Below are 18,252 nucleotides of genomic sequence, written 5' to 3'. Positions count from 1 at the left end.
ATTCCCAAGTAATAATAAGTTGCTGCCATTGCAGTTCTGCACAGCTCATGTGCCTGAACAAAAGATTCAGAAAGCTTTAAAAAAAATACACACACACACACACACACATATACATATATATATATATATATGCTTTTTTTGTTCTTGCTGTCATTTGAGGACCCACTACAGTGTCATTACAAGACCATTTCGGGACATGGTTTTTATTGCATAGCAATTTCAGGGCAAGTCTGTGGGAATCCCACGATACCAAAATGAAATAAGTCCAACAAGAGTTATGCTGCTGTTGAGGAAAAGAAATTAAGTGGAAACTCCAGTTAAAATAGTATTGGAGTTCTTAAATATACACACAGAAGCCAGGGGCATTTTGTGCCAAGGATGCTTTGGCAGTATGCTTGGTTGAACCCCCTTGGAGAGCAGGAAATAATTATCGTACACCATTACCACACGAGTGCTTAAAGTTGACATACAGATGCCACAGCGGGACCATTACTAAGGTCTTCAGTACATCTCTCTTGAGCACTATGTATATTTTTTTATTGAGGTTTTTTCTAATATTTTTATTCTTTTTTACCCTCAATATTGTAGGATTTTTTTATTTTTTAAGGCATAAGAAAAAAAAAAGTAGCTTGCTTGCAATGCACTGTAGTTTATTACAAGTTGAAAGGTATGGATATGGCAGCCTCCCGAAAAGCAGCAAAAAATGACTTAGCAAATGTCCATTACTGTACAGCAAGAAGCATAAACCACCACATCAGCCCAAATCACCTGAACAGGATTTCTCTTTCATTCATGGATCAATTTACTAAATAGTGTCAGGACACTTTGACGTGCATTTTTTGCTTGCTTTAGCTACCTCCCCCCCCCCCCCAAACACTTAATTTGGGATTTGCTAAAGTCCTTTAAAGGTGAATTTTAAAAGCCTGGTGCGCATATCAGTTGGGGGATGCATGCGCCTACTGAATTTTAAAAGATGCACAGATGCGTGCTTGTATCTCCCGCTGTGCGCACATCTCACTCGAGTTCAAAAGGGAGGCGTAGCGTGAGCTTCATCTGGGCAGTGAGTGGATGTTTCATGTGCCTCCAGGAGAGGGTTGGGAGACAGTAGCTTACTGTGATCCAAATTAACTCTTTTAAATATTAATCAAACACAATTGCTTAGTAAGTTCTAGGCTCCCCTCTAGGTGTCACATTCATGCCTACTTAGCAAGACCAGGAGCTACTAGAAGGTAATAACTCACAATTTATGAACAATATAACTTTTCCTAAAATGTTTCTTTTCTGTTTGCCTTTGTGTGACTGACTTCAAAAATAAATTTCTATATTCATCCCCATTCTGGCATTTCATTAAAATCTGGTTAAGATATGTCGATGACACGTTTCTAGTCTGGGATGGCACTGAAATCCAGCTATACATGTTTCTTGATTGGTTAAATTCATGCAACCCTCACTTACGCTTTACTGCATTTGCAGACTCTACTAAAGGTGCTTTTTTAAATGTCACAGTACACCTTGTAGAACAGAAGTTCATCATATCTATATATAGGAAACCAACTGATAGAAACACACTATAAGCGTATACCAGTTGTCACCCCTGCCATTTATGTCATAATATTCCGGTTGGCCATATTTTTCGCCTATGTCGTTTATGCACCACATGTGAGGAGTTCATCTCTCAATCCCGTATTATGATTTCTGAATTTGCTCATCAAGGCTACCCTAAAAAAGTCATTATACGAGCTTTCAAGCGTGCCCTCTATGTGAACCGAGACCTCCTCTTCAAAAAACCTCCCACCTCTGTTGAAGATGTCATCACATGCATTCTCCCCTATTCATCAGCAAGCCGACACATTTGCTTTCTAATCCGGCCTTGGTCTTGTTTATGAGTTCACTCAGTTTTTCAAAAGCAGCTTCGTTTTGCATTCAAATGCTCACAAAACCTACGAGACAAATGTATTTCTTCTGAACTTAAGGCAGCTTTGTCTCTTGGTCTCACTCTATCTGGCCACGCACCATGTGGCTGGTGCAAAGCATGTTCTTTATCTCTAACCATTTCTTCATTCACTCATCCTAATCTCAGAAAACTTTTCCAGCTTAAATTTACTTCTGACTGTTCAACTTCTGGTGTTACATACATTATCCAATGTCCTTGCTTTCTTTTGTATGTGGGGAAGATGACTCGAAGTATACATACTCGTATTTATGAACATTGCTCCTGTTACGTCTAAACCGGGAGAATGCGCCCCTTGTTCAACATTGGCAAGAAGCTCAACACACCATAGATGATCTTAAGGTTTTTTGTTTTTTTTTATTATTATTGAGGTGTGCCACTGCTTTCCCCGTGGTGGTAACTTCTCCCAATTTCTGACACAACAAGAACAAAAATGGATTCACTCTTTAGATACTGTTCTCCCCATGGCCTCAATGTCACCATTGATTGGTCCGTGTTTTTTTGAATCCTGTAGTTTTTTTGAATCCTGTAATTTTTCTGCCACAACTTTAAATTTTTTTCTTTCTTTGGTCTCCCCTCTCTGTTCCTGTTCCCTTCCCCCAACCGCTCCTTTCTTTATTTCACCCCTCCCCTTTTCCCCTTTTTTCTTTGTTTTGCTTTATCTAGTAAGTCACATTATAGTTTTACTCCAACTCAATTTCTGTTTAAAAGATGGGTCTGGTTCTGTCTATACTGTTGATATCTATGATATACAGCTGACATTTTGTGTTTTACTATTTTTTTTTTTTATTATTTTTTAGCACTTCTGCCTGTTGAGATTGAGTGAAAATGTTTCTTTGCACTTCTCTCCTAGAGCTGTGTGCTACGTTTCCCTCTTATTTTATTTTTTTTATTATTTATTATATTCCGCTTTTTGCACTTTTTTTTTTCAGCACTTCCAACTGATTACATTCAGGTACTATAGGTATTTCCCTATCCCAGAGGGCTCGGATCCTTTTTTCCTTTGACATGGATGATGTCATTAAGCGGGGTGGTCCGATGAATGTCATGTCATTTTCTTTTGGCACCATTTGTTCTTTGAGGGGAATCTATTTAAATGTCTCTCTGCACCTCTCTGTTTTGATGTATCATCTCAAGCCCGTACAATCGCTAGACTTTAGTAAGTGATATTTTCTGTACTTTCCAGGCACAGCTCTCTTAACATTTCTAATTCTGATGATAATTTTGATCTATGATTATGTATTTTTCTGCTTCTAGAATTTAAAGAATTTTGACCTGTCTTTAAACTTTTGGTAAATGTATTACTCTATATCCCTGTGTGGACCTCCATTTCTAGGTTGTCCTTTTATAATATGTAACACATATTTCTGTTTGTATTCAGACCTTCAGCCTTTAAAGTGCCTGTTTAAGGGGTTCAAAAGGGGTTTCACACAAGACCCTAAGCACCAAATTAAAGCTCCAGGACGAACAAATGGGACGAACCAGAGGATTCAAATGCTTTGCTCCCTGAAGAAAATGTACCACATTCGGATGCAACGCCAGAGCCCTACCATGAACCCCAAAGCCGCAACTTGGACCCGAAGGGAATTGAAGGACAACCCTTTGTCTAAGCCTCTCTGTAAGAATGCCAGAATCTGCGCCACCGAGGACTGACGGGGAAGAACACCCTGCTCATGACACTACGATTTGAAGACCCTCCATATCCTGACGTAAGTCAACGAGGTAGAGGTCTTTCGCGCTTGCAGAAGAGTAGTAATCACGTCCGCCAAATAACCTTTCTTCCTCAACTGCCACCTTTCAAAAGCCAGGCCGCTAGACAAAAGCAATCCACCTGATCGAAAAATATAGGGCCTTGATGAAGCAGATTTGGAAGATGACAAAGTCTCAGGGAACCGTCCACCACGAGATTGACCAGGTCTGCGATGCACAGTCGTCGAGGCCACTCTGGGTTCACCAGGATTACTTTCCCTGGGCGGACCTCTATCCGTCAGAGAATCTTGCCGATCTGAGGCCATGGAGGGAAGGCATAGTGAAGTACCTTGGTCCGCCATGGAGGTACCAGAGCATCGACCCCTTCCGTTCCCTTCTGTGACTGAAAAAGCGAGGAGCCTTGGCATTTCTTTGAGTTGCCATCAAGTCTAGATGGGGAGGCCCCCATCTTTGAGAGACGAGGTCCATCGCTTCTTCAGAAAGTTTAAACTCTCCAGGATCGATCCTCTGTCGACTCAGAAAATCCACTGGCACATTGTTGGTTCCGGCAACATGCGATGCAACCAGAAGAGTGAGATGCCGTTCCGCCCAGGCCATGAGTTGCACCACTTTGGCGGCTACTGGCCGACTCTTGGTGCTGCCCTGAAGGTTGATGTAGGCCAACATCGTCATATTGTCGGACAGCACTCTGACAGCTCGGTTGTGTACCAGTGGTAGGAAGTGCCGTGGCGCCAAACAAACTGCTCGTTTCCAGGCAATTGATGGACTGGCTCACCTCCTTCGACGCTCATTGGCCCTGGACTGATTGGGACTGACAGACCGCTTCCCAACCTGAGAGACTGGCATCCATGGTTAGTACTACCACCCATTGAGGAACTTCGAGGTCCACTCCGGGATTCAAGTGCTCTGGAACAAGCCACCAACCAAGACTGTACCTGGCGGACTCTGTGAGTGATAAGCGGATCTGAAACTCTTCAGACTTCAGATCCCCTCAGGAGAGTAACACTCTCTGTAGATCCAGACCTTGGGCAGAGGAAGCGACAAGAGATGATGGATCTGCTGCATCAATTTGGTTATCCAGTCTGACTGGAGGAACACTTTCCCCACATGGGTGTTGAACCTGGCTCTCAAGAAGTCCAGCACCTGAAACAGGAGAAGGTTGCTCTTGGCCTGATTGACGACCCATCCAAGTGACTCCAGAAGACTCATGACTTTGAAGACCGCTGTCTCACAGAGGACTCTCAACTTCGCTTGGATGAACCAGTCATCCAGATACGGGTGAACCAGTACCCGCTCCCTCCTGAGAGCTGCTGCCATGACCACCATTACCTTGGTGAACATGCGAGGCGCTGTAGCCAGACCGAATGGCTGGGCACAGAAGTGGAAATGCATGCCAAGGATTATGAACCAAAGAAATTTCAGGTGATCCCTGCGGATGGCTATGTGCAAATACACTTCCATTAAATCCAAGGAAGCCAAGACCTCACCACTACAGACCACCACAATGACCGAGCGCAGAGCTCCATATGAAAATATGGAACTTTGAGGCCCTGTTCACCCTCTTCAGGTCCAGGATCAGCCGGAAGGACCCCTCCTTCTTCTGGACCATGAAACAGATGGCGTAAGGTCCCATCGTCCATTCCGCCTGGGGGACGAGAACTATGGCCCCCAGACAGTTCAGCTGGTTGAGGGTTTGTCGAACAATCTGTTCTTTTATGCGCGAGCCGGAAGGGGAGTCTATAAAATGTTCTTGCAGAGCCCGAGCAAATTCTAATGGTAGAAGTGTTCTATGATGTTTAGAACCCATGATCGGAGGTTATCTTGACCCATTCCTCGTAAAAACCGGACAGCCGGCACTAGAGGAACTCAGGAATGGGCCAACCTCATCTCATTGAGTGGACTTGGCTCCAAGGGACGCAGAACTGAGCCCATCGCAAGAGTGTCTATGGCCCCGGAAGGAATGAGACCAGGCTTGCGACCTGCTTTGCTGGAATCTCCATTGTCCCCAAAAACGAGAGCGAGCTGGAAGGAAGTCTATCGAAGACTTAGGCTTATGCTCCGGGAGTTTGTGAACCTTGTTCTCCCCCAGCGACTTGATCTGCTGCTCCAAGTCTTAGCAAAAGAGAAACTTCCCCTTGAAAGGTAAAGCACTCAACTGGGCTTTGGAAGAGACATCGGCCAACCAGTTGCATAGCCAGCCTCCTGGCTGAAACTGCTGATGCCATGGTCCTGGAGGAAGTACGCAGAAGATCATATAAGGCATCTGCCCCATACACCACCACCACCTCCAAGTGCTCCGCTTGTGCAGATTCCTGAGGTGGAAGGTCGCGGGAAGTCAATAACTGTTGTACCCAGAGGAGGCCCGCCCGGAGCATGAAACTACTACAAACGGCCACCCAGATACCTAGTGCCAAAACTTCGAATATCCGTTTCAAAAGAACCTCAAGTTTCCTATCCTGGAGGTCCTTGAGGGCTGCCGCTCCTGCTACCGGGATCATGGTTCTCTTAGTTACAACCGACACTGAGGCGTCCACTTCGGGAAACTTCAAAAGCTCCAAAGTCTCTTCGGGCAAAGGATAAAGTTTGCCCATAGCCCGTCCCACTCGCAGGCCTGCCTCCAGCACATCCCACTACTGGACCATCAACTGTTGAACCATGGGATGAAATGGAAAAATGTCTTGGCTGGGCCCCATAACCCCGCCACCACTGGATCCACTGAATCCTGGGGCAAGACTTCCTGGGGGGAGCTCCACTCCAAGCTCTGACATGACCCACGGAATGAGGGGTTCTAATTCTTCCCTGTGGAATAGGTGAACAACCTTCCACAGGTGAACCTTCCCCAGGTCTTCATCCGGATCTGTCCCAGGCAAGAGTGGAGGGACTGAGAGAGCATCTGAAGCATCAGCGCCAGAAGCATCCAGGATGGGGGCCCCCCATCTGGAAGCGAGGAGCCCCACAGGTTCTTGACTCAAAGGGATCCCTGGGACTCTAGGTGTCTGGGAATCTTCTTGGGAGCCCCCTCAGGACGCCCCTGCTGTTAAGCCCCACTCTGCTGAGCCTGGGTAGCCATGAAGGCTTTGTGCATTAAAAGCACAAAATCCAACGAGAAAGCATTAAGACCGCCCGCCTCCCCCACCAGGGGATCGGGCTCACCATCAGAAAAGTCCTGGGATGGATCCTGAAGGTCCTCAGGCCTACCGGGAATTGGAGACAGATTGAGCGGGGGAACCCCTCCCCCCGATGCTCAGCAGGAACGGATCGCCTGGCCTTCCTGACTGGCAGATCTTTTCACCGCACCACATTGTGGGACTTAGCCAAAGACCCCGGTCACCGATCCAAGATACTTTACCCCCAGGGGAGGCACCTAATACATAGCCCTGAACGGGAGAGCTACGAAGCGGACTCCCCACAGGCCACACATCACGCCGGACACGGCATGAGAAGCACAGGGAAGCGCTGATGGGACAGGGGAAACATGCTCAGCTGCAGCCGGAGTGCACCCAACAACGAATGCCGCTGCAGAGATTAAAAAAAAACCTGCCCGTTTCCAACCTGGTGCACCCAGATCTAAATTTCTATTGCTTTGGGGTTTTTTTGTTGTTTTTTTTAACTGACCACAGCAGCCGCAAAACAAAAAAGGCTGACAGACTGCTTTTTGATCGGGCCAGGAATAAGGGGAAGAGACCGAGCTACCGGTAGTCAACCCTGGCGCCTTACCATCCTGGAGTCCCGCGGGGTCCCCAACCCCAGCTCCTTGAAACCTACCAGGGGGGATAGCCCCACTAGGACCTGCCTACCTCCTGGAAGGTTGCACCAGTTTGTCCTGTTTGATCCTTCTTTTTTTTTTTTTTTTTTTTAAACACCGAAGAATCGGTCAAGACCACAGAGACAGAGAAATACTGAAGACATGCAGGTGGCACATCAGAGGGGGTGCTCTTCAAGTTTTTCTCTGTCTCCATCTGCTGGAAGGGAGGCAAAACCCAGCAGTCTAGACTGATCCAGGTACATACAGGGAATTAATATCTCTCTTGATAATTAAATGGTAAAATACGGCTTTCATACCAGAATACGAAATGCAACACAGAGAATTAAATGCTGCACATTTTTTTATATACATTTTTTCTGGGAGGGCAGGGGGCCTAAAAGAGTGCTAAAACTTGATTTTAGATACATAATTTTGGGATATTAGAAAAGTAACTTTTACCACTTGCATGACTGAAAAATGAGTCAGTGGATCTTTCATGTTTTATGAAAAAGAAATTCATAGGAAACTTCTGATAAAGTACAGTAGCACTTGTAAAAAGCAGCATACAGAAGAGAAAAGGACACGTCCCCTGTGCAATACGCCTTCTCGCCCCTGGGTATTGTTTGCTTCTGACACGGCATTAGATGTATCCATTGCGAGGCAATATTGGAGTACTGGATCCTTAGCGACTTCTGATTTCAGCTTTTATTTTATCAATCCTGGGAATTTATCAGTGTTTGTTACACACAAGAACAAAAACGGGAGTAATCAGTGGAAAAAAAATTACTTGTCATTTCTCCAGGCAAATATAATTTTTGTTCTTGCTGTAATAAACAAACACTGATAAATCCCCAGGAAAAATAAAAACGGAAAACGAAGGCCCCTAGGGATCCAGTAATTACCCCAAACTTAATAAAACCTTACAAAGCACATGAAATGGGAATACAAATATGGTGCAATGCGCGACAGAAATTGTTCTTTTTACCTTCTCATGATGGCAGTGCAAGCCCCCGATGGGTTTAAAGGCAATTCGGACATTTGAAAGAGGAGAGTCTCTTTCCCAGAGCTCCAAGCGGCTTGAATCTGGCCCAAGAGCTGCGCAAGAACGGCGAGAGCGCATTGTTGCAGCTGTTCCACACCATTAAGGCAGATCCAGGCTCCTTAAGATAATGATGTCAGTGAACAAAAGAATGATCAGTCTGCACCAAACTCAGTGCCTCATTCCAATGCAATTGGCCTCAAACAAGAGAGAACATTTTAACCACCGCTTTATACCTAAGCTGTTTTCTTGTGTTTAATGGATCACTGCCTGCCATGCTTTTGCAAGTGCTGAGACAGCTCGGAGCTGGATGGTTCCGAGACCCTGAGCAGTTGGGTCTGTCTGGCAGGCTGCAAGTAAAAGGCCTAGTGGAAATGCAGGTGCTCATGTAACTGAGGTCAGTCTGAAACGCTTCACAGAGAACTGAGGTAGTGGGCTGGTCAGGCAACAACCAGGCTAGTATTGCTGGCTGTTTAGATTACTGCAGTGCTTTTTGGTTAGGCATGGGAACCATGGGGGTTGCTGGAGGGAACTAAGAGGGGGTTCTTGATGATATTTTTAGCGCTTCATTCGGGAGCACTCCCTCCAAATGCCTAAATGCGAGGAACAAGGATGGCACATGAGTAACAGGAAAGAGACCCGGGGGGGGAGGGAGGGTCTAGGAAGGCAAAAGTCACTTCATTGCCCTACAGACATCTTGGATCCCTATAGTCATTATTGCACCTGCCTTACTGTTTGTGTGCTTTACGGTAATGGCTATGCAAATGCTAGCAGGGGGAAAGTCCTCATGCATGGAAGGAACTGCAGTGCCTGTCAGGGAGTTTACCTGTGAAAATCCACATGCAGTCCCATGGGTACAAAGCACCTGCGGGCCCAGGAAATTCAGGGGGCTAAAGACGCTGCTGAGCTCTGTGAGCCACCACTGGTACAGCATGGCGCATTTCCCCTCCCCCCAGCGCTCCAGATGAGTGTTCATCTTGCCTGCCCCTAGCGATCCCTGAATGCAGCGTAGGGATTTTAAAAATTGATCTAGGGCTGGGGCTAGGGCTTCCCCCTCCCCCCCCCATATATGTATTGCTGTGCACTTGTTAACATTAAAGATAATCTGCCATTTAGGTGCTCAGTTCACCTGTCTTGCAAGGTCCACCTGCAATTCCTCACATTCGGCAAATGTTTTAACTGCTTTGAATAATCTTGTGTGTGTGTCATCTGCAGATTTGATCCGATCACCTCACTTATTGCTCCTTTTTCTAGATCATTAACATATAAGTAAAACAGCACTGGTCTGAGGACAGATCCCTCGGGCACTCCCTTGTTCCCCTTTCTGCATTGGGAAAACTGACCATTCTGGACTACTCTTTGCGTTGTACCTTTTAACCTGGTGCCAATCCACAACAGGACATTGCCTCCTACCCCATGACTTTTTAATTTCCACATTTTCACCTTTGGGGGGGGGAGTGGATTATGCCAGCAGAAGCTGGAAAAATGTACCCTCAGAAAAAGTATATGCAAATCTCTGTGGTGGAGGCGGGGGAGGGGGGGGCATTTTCCATGGGCAGCTTTCAAAGGGAACGCATGCTTGTACTTTGCCTTTGAGAACTGGTGCAAAAGCCACAGTTAAAAGTACCCATAGGCTTTCCACCTGCCGCCATAGTTTTAAAAATTGCCCCCCCCCCCCATGTCTCAGATTTAACTATTAAACGGTGGGGGACGCATTGTGTGGGGGATATCATCAAAGCAATGAATTTCCTCCAAGGCACAGATGAAGGTCCAGGTGTGTTCTCAGGACACCGGCCTCTCTGTTCCCAAAAAAGGTCCCTAAGTCCCCGTTGTAATCATGGAATTTGGGGGGAAATGGGAGGCAATTCTGGATTGTAATTCAAAAAGGGGAAAATACTAGCTTTTACCCCCATCTGCTTGAGAAACTGTCCCATGCGTGCACTAGTCAGTCACCACCATGAAACTTTTCCCAGTATGCCAGAGGAAGCTGTAATTTGTTTTGCGCCAGTGGTTGACTTTTAAACTTCTTAGAAGTACCACAGGATCCTCTCGCAATGAGAGACTGAAGGCAAGAACTGCCATCCAGCTAAAGGAATCTCTGCTTTCCGTCTTTCCCAGACTTTCTGTCCATCTCTAATTCTTTCTTCCATCTCTGACTTCTTCTGTTTTTGACTTATGTGTATTGTTGACTGTCTCTGACCCTTGGTCTGTCTGGCTTGTACCTTCTCCTCTACCACCAATTCCCAACTCCAAGCTTTCCACTTGGCTGCGCCTTGCGCTTGGAACAGTGTTCCTGAACTGGAGCGTCATGCTGTCTCTCTCGCCGTATTTAAATCCCATCCAAAGACCCACCTTTCTGAAGCTGCTTTTAAATCTTAGGGCTGATTGTCCGCTTTTGGCCTCATTAACTAACTTTTTCTTTTTTTTAGTCAGACTTGCTTTGTGAAATACCCTTTCTCCTGTATGTTTATCTTATTAGATTCTAAGCCCTCTGTCTTTTTGTGTGTTTGTACAGTGCTACGTATGTTGTGTAGTGCTACACAAATGTTAAGCAGTAATAGAAGAAGTAGTAGAGAATTAGTAGAAGTAGAGGAAGACAAAAAAGACAATCCTAGATAAGAAGAAATCTTACTAGTCGTCACACATTGTGGCTGGCAGCTAGAATGTATTCTTAGCAGTTGTGGACAAAATAAACAACAGACTGGATGGGTAAGTTGGTCTTTTTTGGCCGTCATTTACTATGTTACCATCTAAAAAAGAAAACAGACTGCTACAATTCTGTTGTGAATCCATTGAGAAAAGCAGGGAAGGAAATGCCCCCCTTTTCTTTGGAATTAGTGGTGAGAGCGGCAGCCAGAGTTAAAAAGTCCGATTCTCTCACAGATGCTCCTTGTGACCTTGGGCAAGTCATGCCATTCTCCATTGTCTCATGTACAAACTTACGGCCTCATTTACCAAGCTTTTTTTCTCATAGAAACAGAATGAGAGAAAAGCCTTAGAAAATCAGGTCCTTAGATTGTAAGCCGTCTGGGCCAGGGGTATACCCACTCCCTGAATGTAAATTTGCCTTGAGCTCATATTGGAAAAGTGAGTAATTAAATCCGAATCCAAATTTAAAAGCACCAGAATAAAAAAAATCAAAGCGTGTCTCGCCTCTAAATAGCACCCCCATACCCTTCTTCCTCAATATTATAGGAAAAGGGGAAACGTAGGAGCATTAAAGCTTGAAAGCTTCCACATTCCCGTGTGCCTCCTGCTGGCTGATGGCCCATTTACCCAACAGGATTTGGAACAACCAGTTTAACAGGTTTGGCCCATTTCGTTAGAGGAAAGCAGCAGAGTTGCTGACCTGTAACAGGTGTTCCCCTAGGACAGCAGGAAGTCAGTCCTTATACATGGGTGACATCATCAGATGGAGCCCGGTACGGAAAACTTTTGTCAAAGTTTCTAGAAACTTTGACTGGCACACTGAGCATGCCCAGCATACCACTATCCACACGTCCATGCGGGGTCCCTCTTCAGTCTTGTAACATAGAGTTCACGAGTGAAAAAATAAAATAACAAAACACAGGAGAACCCAACTCCACAGGGTGGCGGGCGGGTTTCCTGAGGACTAACATTCTGCTGTCCTAGGAGAACACTTGTTACAGGTAAGCAACTCTGCTTTCTCCTAGGACAAGCAGGATGGTAGTCCTCACAGATGGATGAATACCAAGCTACAGGCTGCTCCCAGATGCAATAACAACCAACAGCTGTTGGTTGTTATTGCATCTGGGAGCAGCCCAGGCACAATAAACTATGGTGCTGTTGATAACAGAGGGAGGCAGCCTGAACCCTAACAATGGGCTCTAGGCAGGGAGAGTTGGGTTCAAGGCTGGAAGAGATTGTGAAGGACAGATTGGCTGAAGCTACTGTCATGCTGACCGTCCTTGTCCAAGCAGTAATGGGCAGCAAATGTGTGTAAGGAACTCCACATCGCAGCCCTGTAGATTTCAGCGACAGGAACGGCCCACAAGTAGGCTAATGCCACCATAGCCCTCACAGAATGAGCCTTTACACGGCCTCCAAGCAGAAGGCCCCCTTGCGCATAGCAGAAGGAAATAGAATCCGCCAGCCAATTGGACAGATTTTCCTTGCCCAGCACAACTCATAGTCTTTTTGTGTTGAAAGATATGGAGAGCTGTGTGGACTGCCTGTGACCTACTGTACATTCCAAATAGAAAGCTAAGGCCTTTTTGCAATCCAAAGTGTGCAGAGCCTGTTCGCCCTGGTGTGAATGAGGCCTCGGAAAAAAAGTTGGCAGAATGATTGATTGATTGAGTTGAAAACCAATCACCACCTTAGCTAGGAACTAGGGATGCGTATGCAGATTCACTCAATCAAGAAAGAATTTGTGTAGAGCGGATATGAAACCAAAGCCTGAAGCTCATTAACCCTATGAGCTGGTCCCTATGAGGACCTTCCAGGTGAGGAACTTAAGATCGCAGGAGCACATAGGCTCGAAAGGATCTCGCATGAGCTGGGCTAATACCAAGTTGAGATCCCAGGACACAACAGGAGGCTGGAGGAGGGGCTTCAGCTGAAGCAGACCCCAAATAAAGCACCCCACTATGGGTTGCACAGAGATGGGCATACCAGCAACACCCTGATAGTAAGCGCTGATGGCACTCAGGTATACCCTGACCAAGGTGGTTTTTAACCCAGCCTCTGAGAGGCACCACAAAGAGTCCAGCAGCTTCAGGCAAAGGGATTGAAGCCATGCCCCTCAAACCAGCCAGAGAACCTCCTCCACTTTAGCCGGTAAGACATCCTGGTGGAAGACTTCCTGGAAGCTACAAACACCTAAGACATGTCGTCAGAGAAGTCCAGGGGCTGCAGGACTAAGCGCTCAACATCCAGGCCATCAATGCTAATACTTGGAGGTTTGGATCGCACAGGCTGCCTCAATTCTGCGTGACCAGGTCAAGCGAGATCCCCAGACGGATAGACTCCCTGACTGACAGGTCCTGAAGGAGCGGGAACCAGGCTTGTCTGGGCCAGTAAGGGGCCATGAGAATCATGGTCCCCCAGTCCTGCTGGAGCTTTAAGAGAGTGCTCATGACCAGCGGCAGAGGAGGATATGCGAACAAAAGACCTGTGCCCCAATGTCAGGCTGGAAGTTCATCTGTCCTGAATAGGGAGCAGAATGTACTCACCTTGTAGGGGGAGACAAAGAGATCCATGTCTGGAGTTCCCCACTGGTGGGAGATCCGGGCCGCCACTGCTGGATTCAGCAACCACTTGTGTGGCTGGAATGCTCGACTCAGACAGTCCATCACCACATTCTCTGCTCCAACTAGGTACATCATTCTCAGAAGCATGCCCTGCGACAGAGCCTAGGACCAAGTCTGCACCACCTCTTGACAGAGGAGGAACGACCCAGTGCCTCCCTGCTTGATGATGTACCACATAGCTACCTGATTGTCTGTCCAGATCAGGACTGCCTTGTGGAAGAAGAGGTCTTGAAATGCCCAAAGGGCATAACTAATCACACGAAGCTCCAGGAAATTGATCTGAAATAGAGATTCCTGAGCCGTCCACCGACCTTGTATGTGGAGATCGTCTACATGTGCCCCCAACCGATGGTGGATGCATCGGTGGTAAGCACCACCTGAGATAGGGCAGCCTGAAAAGGGATACCTTGCTCCAGGTTGGCTAGATTCTCCCACCAGGACAGGGAGACCTGGAGAGCAGCGTGATGTAGATAGGAACCTCAAAGTCCTGGGAAGCCTGGTGTCACTGAGACCCAAAAGGCGAAGCAGCAGATGAGCAGAAACCTGTTGATGCCTGCGGACCAAGATCACCAGCGAGGACAGGGCAAGCACCCAATCACGGGGCAGAAACACCTTGGCCTGAACCATGTCCAGTCTAGCACCTATGAAGTCCAAGTGGGGTGAGGGGGAGAGGTGGGACTTCAGGTACTTGATGACAAACCCCAGAGATTGCAGCACCTGGACGGACATACGCAAGGAGAGAAGCTCCCCCTGCTGAGAGGTGCTTTTGACCAGCCAGTCGTCCATGTAGGGGAAGATATGCACCCCCTGATGCCAGAGGTGCACCTCCACCATTGCCAGGCACTTGGTGAAGACCCAAGGGGCTGATTCAAGGCCAAATGGTAACACTCCTGGAACCAGCTCAGGGTGTGCGAGCTCACGAGGCCGGAGGCTAATACTTCCTCTAATGATAGGACTTCCTCGAGCCTTGTCATAAAGATTTCCTGACCAAGGATGGTGGGTCGGAAGCACTAGCTGACAGCTGTTGAAGGGTCTCATGGTGATCCTTCAACTGGGCCACCGCATCCCTGACCTTATCCCCAAAGTGATTCTCTCCCATACAGGGCAGGTCTGCCAGCTTTTCCTGGACTTCTGGCCAGAGGTCCGAAGTATGAAGCCAGGCCATCCTGCAGGCACCAATGCCCGCTGCAGCCACCCTTGCTGCTGTTTCAAAAACATTGTAGGTGGACCTCACCTTGTGTTTTCCCGCCTCCAGACCTTGCTGTACCAACGTTGCGAACTCATCTTGCTGCTGTTGTGGCAGGCGTTCTGACAGCTCCTGGACCCGCTTCCACAGGTTCTGGTTGTACTGGGTCATATATAATTGGTAGGAGGTGATACAAGCGATGAGCATAGCACTCTGATATACCTTCCTACCTAGGGAATCTAGCACCCTGTGATCCCGGCCCAGAGGGTCAGAGAAATCTGTGTGGGAGCGCTTGGCTTGTTTGAGAGTGGACTCCACTACCACAAACTGGTGTGGGGATATGGCCCATTCATCTTCCAATTAACAGGAGGAACGGACACAGGATGTTCCCAGATCCAAAGAAGGAGTTCCTTAAAGATACCATGGACTGGGACAGCCACTATCTCTTTTGGGGCATCTACGAACTGGAGGACTTCCAGCATTTTATGCCAAGTGTCCTCTTCTGTGAGAAGCTAAAACGGGATGGCCTCAGCCATAGCTCGGACAAAGCCCACAAAGGAAAGATCCTCCAGGGGAGATCTATGCCTCTCACCTGGCGGAGAAGGCTCTAAAAAGAAATCACCGGAGTCCTCAGAAGAGGGCTCCGAAGTGCCATCCCCCCCAGGGGTCATACGGGTCCCTCTTCCTCGCTAAGGTCCCCTGGGGACCAGTGTGGATGGCCACTGGGGGCATCGAAGGCCAAGAGGGTAGTTACGGCACCAATGGCACTGAGATCTCCAACAACCTAAGAATGGGATTGGGAAACTCCAGCCGCGGGACAAGCAGTCATGAAGGACCCAATAATGGGAATCATTCCAGAAGAGGGCATGGGTGGCCATTGGGGATCTGATGGTCCTCTTGGCACCGGCTGCATTGGAAGGACACCTAACAGGATATCCAGTTGCTCTAGCAGGGGCACAAAGAGAGACGGCGCAGGCTCCAGCATCGGCATGGGGGCTGGTGCCAGAGGTAGTTCGATACCCCGCAGGGATCGGAGCACCGCCATCTGAACCCTGTGGTCCAACTCCGTCTGGGAAGTCCGGTGAAGTTAGGACGGAGGAGGAGGAAGAGGCATCATCAGAGCCTCCTTGGGGCCCCAAGGAGGCTCGGTGCCCAGCACCAACATCGGTGGGGAACACCTAGGACTCCCGGGTCTGATAGAGGATGATGCCTCTTCCCCACAGGGGTCACTTTGGGGGTGGCACGGCGGTCGCTGGTGCCACACCGGTTCTGTAGCCATGCGCCAACTGCGACCAGTGGCGATGCTTACGAGACTGTTCGCGATGGTCGGCCTGGTCTTTCGCCAGTGCCGAGGAGGCTGAAGAGTCCAATGTCTTGGAGTGCGATGACACCGGCGATGGCCTATTACTCTCTCCTCTTTGCTGGGGGCGTGGAAAGGGACGGCGTATCTAACGGCTCCCCTCGGCAACTAGGTGTCGACCTGCCGATGCCAGAGTAGATGGAGCAGACTTTTTGGGCCCAAAATGTTTCTCCATTTTATCCAGCTGGGCATGATGGTCTTTGGGAGTCATCTGATCACACAGATGACACCCGTGGACGTCATGTGATATCCCCAGGCAGAGGATACAAACATCATGAGGATCAGTAATCGACAAGGTCCACAAGCACTGGGGGCACCGTCAAAAACCGGAAGACGCCATGAAAAACAGCCAGCAAGTGGTCAAGAAGCGACTCGCCAGGAATTGACTGCAACAAAGGGAAAAGCAAAAAACCTACCATGCTGCTGGATGGAGCACTGACCGGAGAAGAGGGACCCGACGCTGACAAGCCGAAAAACTGGGGAAAAGAAGTTTGACAAACTCTAAAGAGCAGAGCTCCACCACCACGAGGCAATTACTTCACAGAAAAAAAGAGACTGAAGAGGAACCCTGCCGGGCTCCATCTGATAATGTCACTCACCCGTGAGGACTACCATCCTGCTTGTCCTAGGAGAAAATTATAGCTATAACCATTAAAAGCTGACAAGCTTCTGCTTGTAAGCTCTGTGTATACCAACAAATAAATATTTTGTTTTATTTGTTTTGTACTGCAGCTGGTGGCCATTTCCAACATCCGGCATCCAGCCCATTTCCAACATCAATTTGGAAAATGGTCCCCTCACCCCCCCCCCCCACCCCCATGTCAAGCAATCAAAAGAAGCAGTGACCTGCCAGTTGCTCTCTTCCCCATCCCAATTTACTCTGGTACCAATTTCCTTTCCTACTGAGCTGTCTTTAGCTGCTCAGGGTTGGCATAGGATCTCCATGGCCCACTTGCCTGCAGAAGCCAGTCCCTTGCAGATATCCTGTAGCGCAAAATGACTGGTGCTACTGGTGCAGTTGAAGAGAAACAGCGGCCGTCCTAATGCCAGGCTGAGCTCTCGCAAAGTGGATTTTTTCCCAGTTCCCTGTCGGCAAAGAGAGAATAAAAACAGCAGCACTGTTGTAATAAGTGTATTGTTAAAATTCTGCCATAAGAAAAAAGTGAAAAACAACAGAATAGCAGGCCTTACTGCATTAAACTTGTATTGGTAAACCTTAAATTTCTTTTGGATGGCTCTTAAGAAAGCAAATATATTTTTTATTATTCAAAACCTGCATATTATTTCATCTAGTGTAGGTAAGTCTACTTCAGTTCACATTTTTATGCGTCTTCTTTCTGAAAACACCATCTGTACATGCAGCATTATATAGTGACACCGAAGATAAAACATTAAGCTCACTGAAAATCAATGAACTGACAGATTAGCTAAAGACCAATGAATGTGGCTCCTGCAGCATCCCGAGCTCCCCGAGGCAGCTCGGGATGCTGCAGGAGCAGCTTTCACAGCCCCTGGGCGAGAGGCGCCTCACTCACTGTGCAATGGTGGCACCCAGTGGCCAGATTTAGACCTCCATGTTTGCAAGGTTCCAGAAGGAGCCCCTGTGGCATGGCCAGGATCAAGACCCATCACTGCCATAACAGCACTTCAATAAGCTGGGAGGAGGAAAGAGGGGGAGAAGATATAAAATAGGGGGGAAATCCCCAGGCGGTTGCAAAATGAAGACTCGTAGTACTGGACCCAAGCTCTGATTCAAACTGAGCTGGGAGCTCAAAGAAGCAGGAAGAACCAACCAGAAGCTATTCACCCCTCCACCTCCTTCCAAAAAAAGAGAGAGAGAGAGGCTGTCATAGTGGTTCTCAGTTCTATTCTTTGGACCCACTTCCTGATTTTCCGGATACTAATCAGATTCTTGGATCGAATGCATGCCAGTATATCTGAAGATGATTCGTTGTGAGCATCCTTGCAAACCCAACCTGTTGGCGGGA

General features: G+C 47.7%; 1 protein-coding gene across 1 annotated transcript in view; it reads right to left on the bottom strand.

Annotated features, from left to right (window-relative positions):
• LOC115096908 (dynein beta chain, flagellar outer arm-like) overlaps positions 1–18,252 on the bottom strand; it is a 630,228-nt gene that overhangs the window by 412,876 nt on the left and 199,100 nt on the right. Inside the window, 2 exon segments of the mRNA XM_029612190.1 lie at positions 8,392–8,566; positions 17,221–17,350. Coding sequence (XP_029468050.1) covers positions 8,392–8,566; positions 17,221–17,350 — 305 coding nt within the window.

The sequence above is a fragment of the Rhinatrema bivittatum genome, chromosome 8 (genome assembly GCF_901001135.1).
Source record: "Rhinatrema bivittatum chromosome 8, aRhiBiv1.1, whole genome shotgun sequence".
In the NCBI taxonomy this organism is placed as follows: Eukaryota; Metazoa; Chordata; class Amphibia; order Gymnophiona; family Rhinatrematidae; genus Rhinatrema; species Rhinatrema bivittatum.
The sequence above is the reverse complement of the archived record's forward strand: the minus strand, read 5'-3'. Positions and strand labels throughout refer to the sequence as shown.